Source organism: Colletotrichum tamarilloi (assembly GCF_030869305.1).
Source record: "Colletotrichum tamarilloi strain Tom-12 chromosome Unknown Scaffold_9.1, whole genome shotgun sequence".
Lineage (NCBI taxonomy): Eukaryota > Fungi > Ascomycota > Sordariomycetes > Glomerellales > Glomerellaceae > Colletotrichum > Colletotrichum tamarilloi.
Window position 1 is genome coordinate 888241 of NW_026849392.1, and position 13567 is coordinate 901807.

The window sequence follows — 13567 nt, forward strand, 5'->3', positions numbered from 1 at the left end:
TGCAGAAAATCCCACACTAGGTAGTCACTAGCCACAGCGGGGCACTTCCGCCACAGAGACCGTTATCGTGTCTTATCTTAGCGCGCACAACCCAGTAGGGGCCAACCACAAATCGCAAAATCGGCAAACCGCCCACTAGGAGAAAGCGAAAGAGTTCGACGATTTTTTGAAGCGACCTATCGCGAAAAAACGCTCCGACCAGAGACCCCAAACCCACTCTTCAATTTTTGGCCCGCGCATCACCACCAACCCGAAACCCGCCCTCCCCCTCCCCTCCTCTTCTCGATATCTCCTCCTCAACCGCAGGTCTCCCCCTTCGAAAGAACCTCGACGACCCGAGATCCAACCTGCCCAGCATGGCTGTCGCCGAAACCGAGAAGTTCCTCCACCTGTCGCGGCCCATCGCGCCGGCCACGATTGGCATCCCAGGCAACATTGCCCCGCTCACCGTCAACATCCAGCCCCAGGTACGACACATCTTGCTACGCTGCAGGACCTGATATCATTACCCGAGACATGTCATAGACCTTAACAAGGCCATGACATATATACACATTCATCATTAATACAGCTTACCCCCCGTGGGGAACCCCAATTACTCGTCGCTAACCCCACCTACTCCCTCCAGGCCATCCTCTCCATTCTCGACCATGCCGTGCGAAGAGACATCCGCGATACGCAATCAACCCGCGTTATCGGCGCCCTCGTTGGTGTCCGCTCCGAAGATGGCACCGAGGTCGAAGTGCGCTCCTGCTTCGCCATCCCCCACACCGAGAACGAGGACCAGGTCGAGGTGGACGTCGACTACCAGAAGAACATGCTCGCCCTCACCCTCAAGGCCAACCCGCGCGAGTCCCTGTTGGGCTGGTACACCACCACCCACGAGCTCAACTCCTTCTCCGCCCTGATCCAGAACTTCTTCGCCTCCCCCGAGACCGGCACCTTCCCCCACCCCGCCGTCCACCTCACCATCAGCACCGACCCGACCTCCGACATTGAGGCCCGATGCTACATCTCCGCCCCCGTCGCCGTCAACGCCGAGCGCGCCGCCGAGAGCTGCCTCTTCATCCAGGTGCCCCACAAGCTCATGTACGGCGATGCCGAGCGCAGCGCCCTCGAGGCCATCTCCATGGCCAAGGACACCGAGGACCGCACCGCACCCGTCGTCTCCGACATTGAGGGCCTCGCCCGCTCCATCGAGTCCGGCGCCAACCTCATCGAGCGCGTCAGCGACTGGGTCAACGGTATCCTCGACGAGGACGAGGAGCCCAACCAGGCCCTCGGCCAGTACCTCATGAACGCCCTCTCCCTCGCGCCCAAGGTCGACCCCGAGCAGATTGAGCACGACTTCAACAACCACATCCAGGACGTCCTCATGGTCTCCTACCTGGCCAACACCATTCGTACCCAGATCGACCTGTCGCAACGGCTGGCTGTTGCCAACCTCACCGGCGGCGAGAAGGACGGCGAGGGCAAGACGACCGAGGGCGGCGAGAAGGGCGAGCAACAGCGGGGTGGTCAGCGTGGCGGCAAGCGCGGTGGACGCGGCGGCGGCCGTGGTGGTGGCGGCCAGAGGGGAGAGCCCAGGGAGCCCCGCGAGCCTCGCGAGCCGAGGGAACCTACCGAGTAAAGAAAAAAGGGGACAAGCTAATTTGTTTGAGAAAGAAAAGAAAAAGAGAGGAATTTCTCCTTTTACATGCAAAAAGCCATGTGGAAGAGAGGACTGAACCAAACCTAACACCCCTTAAAAAGGAGATAGGAGGTCGAGAGGTTGAAAGAGACCTAGGACAAGCTGGCCCGCGATGCTGGGGAATTTTCTGCCGCAAGGTTAGCAAGCATGGCATCATGAGGAATCCACACTTGATAAAACCATCATGGCGTTATGGCAGTGGCAGAATTAGACGGCCTAGGGTAGAATGCGCTAGGCAGTTGCAATGATGATTATTCACGCTTTCATGCAAATATTCAAGACACACACACAAGAGACGTCTGTTCAGCTTGCGACGTACGTAAAGTTTGGAAAAAGGTTTGAGTGATAATTAAGGTGCGTAAGTGTTCTAGCATGCAATAGCCTACATGATCTGATGCCATCCTATCCCTCCTGTGTGAACGCCAGTATGCTGTACCTTTAAAACCCCTGTACGCCGTTCATTCTGCCATGGACCGTCCAACAACATCAAGCGTGTACCTAAATACCCATGTTTGGCTTTTGCGGCAAAGTAGCAGGGTTGCCGTAGTGGGGCAGGTGGCTGAACGTCTGTCCAGCCGGACCCTGAGGGATGGCGGGTTTATTGGGAATATGAGGGGAGGGGTTTTGTGGTATGTGTTGCGGGGGGTGTTGAGGAATATGATGAACCGGTGCTTGAGGCATAGGGTTCAAGTGATGAGGGTGCTGGGGCGGAGGCGGGTGGTAGGAAGGAATCGAGTTGTTCGATCCTTGCCTCGCCATGGCATAGCCGTAAGGTGCTGGTGGTCCTTGCTGCTGATAACCGGCGTATGCCAGATGTGGTGAGCCGATCTGGGGGCTACCGTGGTGAGATCCAGGAGCACTGAATGGCGGCTGTGGTGGCTGCATCGGAGACATGCCACCCCCAGGGACGAATGATTGCGTCTTGGGATTGAAGGCGTGGCGATTGTAGCTGCCGGGGATGGGATGCTGGCTCTTTGGGTCGTTCGGGTTGATGTTGGCCGGCAACTGCCCGTACATGTACGGAACAGTGCTTTGACTGGGCGGCGCCGACATACCCCGAGGCGTGTAAGCCGTGGCATTAGCCGTCGAAGGTGGAGTCATCGGCACCGGCGCCGGTCCGAACCCTGGTTGTGGTTGCCAACCTTGCTGTGGAGGAGTAGGGCCAGAACCACCATAGCTCCTCGCATTCGGAGGAGCTTGGAACTGGGCCTGGTTTGCCGGAGGCGGATACTAGTCCCGATCAGCTTTATGAAGTTGAGGACGGAAGAGTTTTCTTACCGGTGTCATGTTAGGATAGCCCGCATTGTAGCCCGCGTTAGGCATCATGGGAGCAAATGTTTGCGTGGGTGTAGTGTTGTAAGGGGCTGCGGGGATCTGATTGGGATACGGTTGCTGCACCGGCGCACCGTACTGGTTTGACACAGGAACATACTGAGGTTGAGGCACCCAAGTCTGCTGCTGCGGCCCCCAGTATGGTGTGTAGTTGTGTCTCGAGTCGAAACTGTCTGAATCATCCCGTCTCTGCTTCCCAGTCTTGCCCCGTTTGCTGACACCAGGCTTTTCCCTCGCCGAAACGGAGCTGGCACGTGAAACGCCATTTTCGATTTCGTTATCTTGGAACACGATCAGTGGCGGTCCGAAGGAAACGTGATAGTCACACATACCAGGCGTAGATTCCCCAGTCTTCTCAGAATTGCCGAATATTCTCTCTCGGGCTTGCTTGTACGCTTCTTCACGCTGCTCTCTCGACAATCTGAACAAGTCAGCAAGTTGCAATCATTCTAGGAGGAAGGGCAAAATACTTCTGATTTGCCGCAGCAGACTTATCCTTAGAGTCACTGCCGGTCTCAGACGTGGCCTTGGATGGAGAAGCGCTGTTGCTACCGAATTCCCCATCCTCCCCACGTCGCATGATCTTTCGAGGCAGGACCGCTGGAGGAGGAGGCGTTTCGGCATTGGTTTCCGGAGCAGCGATACTAGCAAGCGACTCAGGTACTCTGGCGTAAGGGGTTCTGAAGATTCGGACAGATCCCACACGAGCTTCATACTGATGCGTCATGCGGTAGTAGTCAGCCAGCTTATGTGTGAGCATCCTACAAAATGAATTTGAAGGCGGAAAGTCCATGTACGGGTCTCTGATATCGCTGTTAGTGACTGCACATTGATTCAATCCGTCAGTACTCACTTGGAATTTTGAACAAATTTGATCAATTCGGCCTCCAATCGCAATAGAAACAGTCGATCCTTCGGGGAAGCCATAGCCTCCAAGAGTTTTTCATCCGGTGCCTGTCCGTAGATGGTATTCAAGAGATTGGCAGAGTCGGGGAGATTAGCAGACAGAGCGTTAGGGATGGGCATCTGTGGTTGATCTGACGAAGCACTCTGCGGTGTGATCATGCCTTGGCTCAAGGAGCCGGAGATAGGTTGGGCTAGACGGCGATCGGGCATGTCGCCAAGCTGGATGATGCCTCTAGCACGCGCCGCAATGTCGGAACCCATTCTGGAGTTTGGTAGGTTTGGCCCCCGGAATGAGAAGGAATCGTCATCCTCGGCAGCAGCGGCTTTGACGCTGGCACTGTCATCCGGCCTCAGAGATTCCTTCTCGTCCAGCGCAAAGGTCGTTCCCGACGTAATACTCTTTCCGTCCAGACTGGGAGGCTTGGTACCGAGCTCCGAGCTGGAGTCAGCTTTCTGGGAGTCGTCCGATCCATCCTTGGTTATAGATTTTGATCGCTCAGCGTACGAAGAGCCTGTTCCGTTCACAACAAGGCTCGGTGTCGGTTGCCCAATGCTCAAATCCTTCAATCCATCCAACACGGCACCGGTCGCATCGGGCTTCTTGGACAGGGTGGGCTCGCGCTTAGCGACAGTCGGCGCAGACTTCGTAGAGTTCATGATTGCGGATTGGCGAGTATCAACTGCGTCTGAAGTGGCAGATGCGGGTATGGAGGCGGCACCGGTAGAAGAAGCTTGGCTGGGACGGGCTTGAGCTGGCGCAGCAACTGGTCTGACGGTAGTGACGGGTTGGGAATCTTTTGATGCCGATGCAGCGACCTAGAATAGCGCAGAGATTGTCAGCATTCATCACTAGGCAACTACTGAGCTTCGAGAACGAGGGGTAGCTCGGGAGCAAATCGCACCTTTGCGAAAGATGGCTTAGGAATGTCAGATGGCATCTGGGCTGTAGCCATAGCCAGTGAAGAGGTTCGGAGGATGGCCCAACTTCAGCCGTGGGTAGTGAGATGGAAATGAAAGTCGTCCACTGAAGTAGCTTCGCGCAGGTAGAATGGTAGGCGCGCGATGAGACGAAATAAGAGACCGGGTCAAAAAGGATTAAAGACGAGGTCCGAAAGCAAGGAACAAACTGGATCAAGGCGAGCCTGCAGAGGAAGAAATACCGTGGATCATCGTCGGGACAAGGTCGTCATCGTAGCTTTTGGATTCCTGAATGTTGGATGAATGATGGACCCAGTTTCTCGTTGCAGGGGAGAAATGGGAGTTGTCCGTTGCGTGTTTCGTCGTCGAATAGATGTGCGCCTGAGTGACTATCCGTCAGTGGTTGTGGGAAAGGTTGGTTGCAGGAAGCTGGTAGATAGGCGCGCAGCGGTTGAGACGAGGCGACGTGAAATTTTGGCGGCCTGTGAGGCGGATAGTCCGTCACGGGCTTGGGGGAGAGGGGTGTGGTGTGGGTGGTGTGGTGCAGACGATGGTTTAAGGTAGTGGGAGGGAATTGGTAGAGCTGTGGTGTGGGTTTTTGGGATTGCGCTGCAAAGGGAAAAAAGAGGATGGGGAAACTGGAGAACGGAGCCAACGACCTCTCAGCTTCTTGTTCACTCACCCCGGGTAACTTGCAGTGCGAGATCAATCACTCACGCACTCCTCACTCGCTAGGTTCAATAAGTACTGATATCCGTAATCCGATGACAACGTTATGTCTCAATCTCACACTCGTGTTGCGTGAGGCCCTCTCACACATACACACACACACTCTCTCTCTCTGTATTCTATCAGTTGCGAGGTATCTTCGGTCGCAGAGACGTAGTAGAGAACCTTAGCGAGAAGCTTCAGTGTTGGCAACTCCCAATCGAGCGGACAACGGTCTCAAGTCGATAAGGTGGTGTCAGACGGCTGCCATCCCCTCCGCAACGTCTTGTGGGACGTCAGGCTGAAGAGTCGGGTATGATTGGGAACGGAATACGGGAATTCTGATGACCATCAAGCAGGTCTCGGGCCTGGGTAGGGTAGGTTAGTTGGTGAGAGACAAAAAGACCAGAGGCTGTGCCGAGAGTGGCTTAGTGCCGGCAGATTCCTAACGGAAACCTTGGGTCTGTGGCTGGTGCCTCTGAGGCTGGTGCAGGTTTTCCGATCCTTTCCTCCACCTTACATAAGCGTCCGAGTTGCCCATCGTTGGAGCCAAACCTCATTCCTCTGTCGCTGAAGTAAACCACTTTCTACAGAGCTGGTTACAGCTGAAATTCAGCTGCAACGGCGAAACACCAAAGAGCCCGTCGCTAATAATAGAACACCAGTGTTGTATCAAAGGCTCGCGTAACAAGCAAGAAAACGGAAGAAAATCTCATCTGTTGATCCCATCATAGCGGATCATCAATCGCCATCCAGACTTACAACAGTGCGATTCCAACAAAAACCTGATTGAAGACGCCAGCGCAACGACGGCTATTCAAATTACGGCAAACCCTTCGCTCAAGTAGCGAATCTATTCAATGCATCCCTACAGAGGCCGTGGCGGACCTCGCCAGTCCACCCCAGCAAACGTCCAATGTCAAAAGTGTCTCAAAAGAGATAAGTCTACAAGCAAACCATACGTTGCAAATATCAAGCTGACTCTCACAGAACGTCACTACTCTTATGAATGCAAGGAGTCGGCTACGGCTCGACCATATGTGTCTCGGCCGTCCCGAACTCAACAGCTGCGCAACCCGAAGCTGATGCCCAAACTGACAAACGATACGCCAGATGACGCGCAAAGAAAGTCAGTTTCTCACCTTCGTTTGTATTTCATGCGTTCAAGGTGGCTAATTCGTGGAGTAGGAAAGGAATTGCCGATGAGGAGCTCGCGAAGAAGGAAGCTGAGCGAGCGAGAAAGAGGGAGCTAGACGAGAGAGATGACGAACTCATCAGGCAAACAGAGAGTAAGCGCAGACGATCCGAGTCTGTTGACTCCGTTTCCACCATCTCAACAAACCGCTCCGTATCGCCTCCTCCTAGGCGGCGCTCGCCATCTCCCGCCTCTGCTCTGCGGAGACAGAGGTCGTTTAGTCCGGAGAGCGACGACGGTCGCTCTGTCTCAAGAAGGTCAGCAGCAAGCAGACGGACTCAGTCCCCACCTCGACGCCGCCAGAGATCACTTTCGAGGGACAGTCGTTCACCCGTTGGAACCCAGGAGCAGAACTATCGTCAGAGGGATGCGGATCACGCTAGACCAACGGCCAGTGGTCATGCGCGCTACTCGCCCGATTCCAGGGATTCATCCACCTCAGGACGTGGTATGGATGCTGTTGGCAGCAGGCGGTCGTTGTCCCGGTCTCCCGACCGTCGTGGTGCGAGGCCACAAAGCGGCCCAAGTCGACGTGCTGGCAGAAACGACGGATATCGAGACGAGCCTCAGCCTACACTGGGCCGAGGTGGTGAGAACCAAAGGCAGGGTGGTGGATCTGAGCGACAGCCAGAACGAGAGCGCAGTCTCAGTCCATTTTCCAAGAGACTGGCGTTGACACAGTCCCTAAATAGGTAGCTATGGGGTATCAATTATATGTAGGTCAAATGGAGTCTATGCCTGCTTCGCAACTGTAAAAACACAAAGGCATTCTGCCACTCGCGCCAGGATTTGCTGGTTAAACAGCCAAATCGTCATCCTCCTCGTCCGCCTTCTCTCGTCTCTCGTCCTCTTCTTCCCTCTCGCGTACGCGCACTCCTTCCACTAATGCAATACCATCAATTCCAGCTGCGTCGCCCTCCCTGCTGCCTGCATCGACTTGCTTGGTCTGTGTAGCCGCTTTCTGAGCCCCTGTGATGCGTTCCCTTACTAGCTTCGCAATAGCATTGTCCGTCCGAACGTTGAGAATCTCCAGCTTCTTCTCCAAGTCTCTCTTCAGGTCCCAATTCGGCTTTTTGGGTTGAAGCTTGAACAGATCGATACCCTTGTCATCCTGCGCATCTTCGGTTGCCTTTTGCTTCACATCCTCCTCAATGTCTGCCGCGAGCTCTTCCAGTGTAGGATTCTCTAGGTCTTGGGTCGGGGGCGCCTCGAAGCCAAGCTTGGGACCACGCGTTTCTGGGTCGTAGTTGCGCCCGGAAAGGTGCAATTTTGTGACGTCCGGCTCTGTTGGGGGCGAGGCTGCGCGTTCTGACTCTGGCGCAACGATCTCATCCGCTGGTTGTTTTCTCTTGAGGTTCTTGAGCTTCGCGAGGCGCGCTTTGCGCTCGTCTGTTACCGCGCTTAGGGTGGCTTGGGGGCTCGACATGATGCTGTAATAGAGAAAGACTGATCGAAACGAACGGTATTGTGGTAGGTTGGCCAGATATTCTTCGAATTGGAGTGTTGGTGAGATTGCGGCTTTTGGTGAGCGCGTTCAATCGGGAGTTTGGAGGTTGAAAGTTCAAGTTCGGTTCGCAGTGGGGCAAGCCATTGCTACGATGGCGGGATACTTCCACGAAATGCACTAGCGGATGCACGGTCTTCCATCCTTCAAAATCGCATTTAGCTCGCCAGGGGTCTATGAGAAGCTACCATCTGTCGCAAAAAAACAAAATAAGACTCCAGTTCACAGACTACAGCCTCAAACTTCGGATACCTTACCCTCGATGCTCCAAGACAGTTAACAAAATCACGGTCGCACCGTCGTCGCTCGAATGCCGGCGAAGCTATACCTGTCCGTAACGACCGGAAGCTCTGGCTTTAACGCCCCGATATTACACCTGCGATGTCGCACTCCTTAGCAGGCCGACAATGTCTACGACACATCCGACAACGCGGCAACCTCGCAGCGAATAGTTATATCCAAACCTCCTTCCAAGCTCGACCCAATGCCACTTCCGCTATAGAACCCTCCATAGAACGGCCGTTTCGAATTCGCAAAATAAAAAGATTAGTCGAGCCAGGGTCGAGAAATGCGCCAACGCCTATCGGAGCACCCATAAATGCCGAAACAAGCCGGAAACGAACAGAGTTCACCTCGAAAAACATCGACACATGGTCCCCTAAGAATGGAGGAGAGAGGAAGAAGAAATACGAATTCACATCAGGAAATGCCGACACCTGGATTTCTGAGCTCGTAAAAGAGAGGAAGAGAAGATACCTGGAATATGGGTACCTCCGCCATCGCATGACCAAGAAGGAGTTGAAAGACTTTGAGAATTGGAAAAACGACTGCAAAAGATTGTACGGATTCGCATCTTTCGGCGAAGGCTACAAAGTCCCAAAAGTCCTCAGCTGGATCCAAGACCGTCAAGCCGTTGAAGACGCGATCGAGCAATGGCCGACATGGACTGAGGAGCAGAAGAAGACAAAGTGGCGAAAGCTCATGTTCTCTGCTTTATGGTCTTGTCCTGATCGGGCTACAGCCATACTCGAAATCACCACCCGCGATATCAAGCCGCCGGGTTACGCCATCAGTGATGCTATTCACTTCCTCGCAAAGTGGCAAAGTCAACTATCCAAGCCTGAGTTTACTGAGCAGAGAAGACATCTTTGTAACGTGGTCGTGACGGTCTTTGAACGTCTGCCTGCGGCTTATATCCCCCTGAGGCAAAACACCATCTACATGCTGACGCATGAGGTAGAGTTGCCCACCTTGATTGCCCTTTACGATTGTTGGAGGGAAAAGGACGTCCGACTCCACAGCAACACTCTCCAAAATATGGCCAGACGGCTTGCAGTCAGCCCCTTACATAAGAACCTAGCTCTCCAGATGGCCATCGATTCTATCCCAGACCAAGGTGTTGATCTCGACTCAGGCCTATGGGCATCTTTGTGTACCTCAATCTTGAGTCTCAAGCGTGGCCAAATCAAGGTTGACGACGGGTTTTCAGCTGCGGACGCATTTGTTACCCTTATAGAGCATGGCTTTGCTCCCAACATGGTGCACTACACGGCAGTGATCAGGTCGCTGTGCCTGACAGATCAGAATGAAGTTGCAGAGGAGGTGTTCCGGGTTATGCAGCGGCACAACTTTGAACCAGACATGATCATGTGGTCTACTCTGTTAGACGGAGGAAAGCGAGCTCTTTCGCCGTCGAGTATCGAATCTGCCGTCATAGGAGCTGTCGAGGGCAATGAGATTGACGTTCCCTTCTTCAACGACCTACTGATGTGCCTGCTTCACTTCTGCAAGTGGACGCCCGGTGTCATGCCGGCCTTTGGGCCAATGTTACACTTCTACTCAAAGGTGTTCCATTTGGCACCATTGCAGGCTCTCCTTCCCGTGGACCTGTCAATGTACCTCGAGGGCCAAGAAGGCCTGCAGATGCCAGCGGATTGGGAGTTGGCGCGACAACTATTTCCTGCACTTGACAGGGCCATGTCCACCGTCCATGAGAAGATGGAACCGACGAGTGCAACCCTGAGCATCATGTTCCTCGCATACGTGAGGAGCATGTCACAGCCCATCAACCTCATTTCACTATACGCGTACCTCAGACAGGAGATTTTGAAGGGTAGCCCCGGCGCCACCAAGCTGGTGCAGGAGAAGGGGTCATTCATGTATGATGTCCTTATCAAGGCGCTCTGCAAGAACCCAGGCATGCTTCGTGCCGCGTTGGATATCGTCGGCGACATGCTCAAGTACACGCTTGAAGAGCGGAGCAGAGCAGCCGACGCAGCGAAGCAGTCCTCGAAGGGGAGAAGTGGCAGCAGGAAGACTGAGGTTAAGGAGACCGAGATTCAACAGACTGGGGCTCAAGATAGACAAGCACAGGAGAGCAAAGTCCCGCAGAGCGAGATCAAGGAGACCAAGGTTGCTCCCGCGCCGCTGCACCCTGCTCCAAGCGTCTTCACCTGGAGCATCCTCCTGCACGGCTTCAGTAAGGAAAAGGGCTCCGGGGAGCGGATCCTCGCCCAAATGCGCCAGCACGGCGTCGAGCCGAACCTGGTCACCTGGAACACCCTGATCGCGGGCTACGCCAGGGCTCAGGACGTCAATAAGACGGTGCTGTCCCTCCAGCGCCTCGAGGCCTCGGGGCACGAGGCGGACGACTTTACGCTGCGGGCCTTTTCTCGGCTGGTCAACAGGGAGCTCGCGCTGAGGAAGATGGAGGACGCTCTCACGCGGAGGGCGACGCGGGACGAGATGAAGAGTCTTGAGGAGCAGAGGATGGCCGAGCTGCCGCTTGGTCCTGAGGCGAAGGGGAGGCTGAGTGTGCTGTGATCGGCGGGCAATCAACGTATGGATATAGGAGCTGACGAGACGCTGGATTCATTTTTGAATGGCAATATACCCACTCTTCTTATTTACTTCAGACGACGAGCAATGTGCGACTTCTTTGATTTGAGTGCAACTTCGTGTCTGCTGTGAGAACTGTGTATTTACTTTCCAAGCTTCACCTATGGAAGGGTATCAAAACCTTGGATAAGCCCAAGTGGTATTCCCAGTCATGCAGCCAAAAGTGACTTTCAAAAGAAAAAGTACGATCTGGTGCACTTGGAATACAATAGAAGCTTGGGAAGAGGTGACAAGGCCACTAGCATGCATGAGGCTCTGTTGCCTTCCGTCTCGACAGCGATCGCCATAACTTGATTCCCCTCGTGTGAGTGCTACATATATACATGGAGGTTATTGTGCGTCTCTACCACTCCTGTATTGTGAGTCTCAAACAGGTGACAAAATCAACATCTCCACTGCACGGTTGCCTACCGGACTGGTAAAAGACTAGTTGGGATTAGCCGCCTGACTTCACATTTCATCTGATCCTATCACCGTTGTGACCATGTTCCCGGCCCACATATGAGCACTACTCGATCCGGTCTGCTGCAGACCTTCTCAGCTTTGCCATTAGGCTATCACATCACTTACTGGCGATCGAATGAGACAGCCCTTGCGTGTTGCCACTCTGGAACGGTCTTGCTGGAAGTCCTCCGACATAGCTAACTGTAAAGTCGAATGAGGACAAGAAGCTTCAGGACCTTACTCTGAGCTGAGATTCACGCGCGGTCGGCCTTGCTACACCCGTCCCATCTGATAACGGCACGTATGCGGCGCATTTAGCTGTAAATGGAGGCTTTCACTCAGGGCAAGTTCATAGATGAGTAGTGGAGAACTAGCTCTTTCCCAAGATTGGAAAATATTGCGATATGTGAGTTTGGTGGCGTACAATGACTATACATTTCGCCGCGCAAGATACAAGTAAGAATTCTGACATTCGACGTATGCTTCATTGACCGAGCCTCGCTTTTCGTAGCTACAATTGGTGTGTATATCATTACAAATCCGTTGCCCAGCCCCTGGCCGCAGTGGCCTGATGCAATGAGCAATTTGGAAGCCTCCCTCCCTCTGTACGAGGCCCTACCAAGCACTGAGCATGGCCAATCGACCCTTCTCTGCTCTTGCGGGGCGCAACAAGTACGCCCCAACCCCTATTTTTGTTTCCCTTATGTGAGCTTCTGCTTGATGAAGAATGACCGCAGGTGAGACAATTGCCAGGTGCAGGTAACAGCGAGAACGGTGAGCTGGATAAGCATCCATCTGATGACACGGGCGTTGGTGGATTCGGACTGGTCTCTGAACTCGGCTTCGCGTTCCTGATTCGTTTTCGTTAGCATTGCTTGGTACCTTGATACACATTGGCGCCAAATGGACGCCATCTCTCCCGTCTCGAACAGTGAGAGAGAAAGCTTCTGTATCGGCTCTAATGGTGGAAGACTTACACGCTGGAAGACTTGCTCCCTGCGAATATCCTGCAGACGAGCGTTGAGGTCCTTGACGCGGGTCGCGATATCCTCGAGCTTGCTCTTGTCGGAGCTCTCGATCTCGGTGCTCTCGCCAATAGCGAGGTCAAGTGTCAGACGGATACCACCGTTGTGGGAGTGGAGCGAGAGCCAGCCGGCGCGGCCAGAGGTGGAAGAAGGGGTGAAGCAGAGCATGTGGTCGCCGGCGTCGGCAGCCGTGAAGGTGAAACGACCTGATGCCTGGCCGCGCTGAGAAACCACACGGTGGTCGTTGTCGAAAGTTTCCTACGAGGTAGATCATCAGCATGGATTTTCTTCTTGCTCTTGTGGGCACGCCAGTAAGAGTGACCCGGGTGCCTATAGCTATGGGGTAGCTCCAAAAGGGGGGGGGGGGGATGCGCGACCAAGGGGTTTGACTTACATCAACGGAAATGTAGATGCTGAGACCATCGTGCTTGGCCCACTGGTTGATCCGGTCATCCCACTCCTCGGCAGTGTAGTGGCCAACGACGAGCGTGTCCTTGGGGAGCTCCTCGAAGAAGCACTTGGGCGAGGTGCCGTCAATGTAGAAGTACAGCGCCTGAGCGACTGCGCTCAGCGAGAGCAATGGGAGAAATGGCCTCATGTTGTCGACGACGGAAGTTGAATGCGACTGACAAAGTGTAGGGCAAACCGCAGGTTTTTCGGGGCAGGGTCGATTCAAATTCGCGGTGCTCGTTGTCTGTCGGCTGTCGAGGGGGTGTAATTGTAGATGCTTCGTTTCTTCGAGTCGACAGCGCCAGGTCAGCCAGTTCGCTCGGGTACCCACATTAAAGTCCCAGGGTGCGCGGGAGTAACTTTCAAAGCTGCCACGTTCGAAAAATTGGTGGTGGAACAGGGGTGGCATTGGCCACTACCTCTTGGGACTTGGGGGAGGAAGTGGATCACGTGCGGTCCCCAAACGACAGACTGCGCGCCTGCCAATGCGACCTGCG

At 54.3% G+C, this 13567-nt stretch overlaps 6 protein-coding genes across 6 annotated transcripts; 3 read left to right on the forward strand and 3 right to left on the reverse strand.

The window, feature by feature from the left end:
* Positions 1-356: 356 nt before the first annotated feature.
* On the forward strand, positions 357-1630 carry CTAM01_04034 (Mov34/MPN/PAD-1 family protein; the record flags this gene model as incomplete). Its single annotated transcript, XM_060520064.1, has 2 exons — positions 357-467; positions 629-1630. 2 exons carry the CDS (start codon positions 357-359, stop codon positions 1628-1630), a joined length of 1113 nt encoding a protein of 370 aa, XP_060385485.1.
* Positions 1631-2188: 558 nt separating this feature from the next.
* On the reverse strand, positions 2189-4881 carry CTAM01_04035 (R3H domain-containing protein; the record flags this gene model as incomplete). The annotated part of the gene is made up of 5 exons (XM_060520065.1): positions 2189-2920; positions 2969-3443; positions 3493-3825; positions 3876-4744; positions 4831-4881. 5 exons carry the CDS (start codon positions 4879-4881, stop codon positions 2189-2191), a joined length of 2460 nt encoding a protein of 819 aa, XP_060385486.1.
* A 1533-nt stretch (positions 4882-6414) lies between these two features.
* Positions 6415-7445, forward strand: CTAM01_04036 (uncharacterized protein; the record flags this gene model as incomplete). The annotated part of the gene is made up of 2 exons (XM_060520066.1): positions 6415-6683; positions 6743-7445. The coding sequence occupies 2 exons, from the start codon at positions 6415-6417 to the stop codon at positions 7443-7445; spliced, it is 972 nt and encodes a 323-aa protein (XP_060385487.1).
* Positions 7446-7545: 100 nt separating this feature from the next.
* Positions 7546-8175, reverse strand: CTAM01_04037 (cwf18 pre-mRNA splicing factor; the record flags this gene model as incomplete). Its single annotated transcript, XM_060520067.1, has 1 exon — positions 7546-8175. The coding sequence occupies one exon, from the start codon at positions 8173-8175 to the stop codon at positions 7546-7548; it is 630 nt and encodes a 209-aa protein (XP_060385488.1).
* A 459-nt stretch (positions 8176-8634) lies between these two features.
* CTAM01_04038 (pentatricopeptide repeat domain-containing protein) lies at positions 8635-11076 on the forward strand (the record flags this gene model as incomplete). Its single annotated transcript, XM_060520068.1, has 1 exon — positions 8635-11076. One exon carries the CDS (start codon positions 8635-8637, stop codon positions 11074-11076), a length of 2442 nt encoding a protein of 813 aa, XP_060385489.1.
* A 1220-nt stretch (positions 11077-12296) lies between these two features.
* CTAM01_04039 (emp24/gp25L/p24 family/GOLD) lies at positions 12297-13479 on the reverse strand (the record flags this gene model as incomplete). Its single annotated transcript, XM_060520069.1, has 3 exons — positions 12297-12446; positions 12573-12878; positions 13015-13479. 3 exons carry the CDS (start codon positions 13477-13479, stop codon positions 12297-12299), a joined length of 921 nt encoding a protein of 306 aa, XP_060385490.1.
* Positions 13480-13567: the final 88 nt, after the last annotated feature.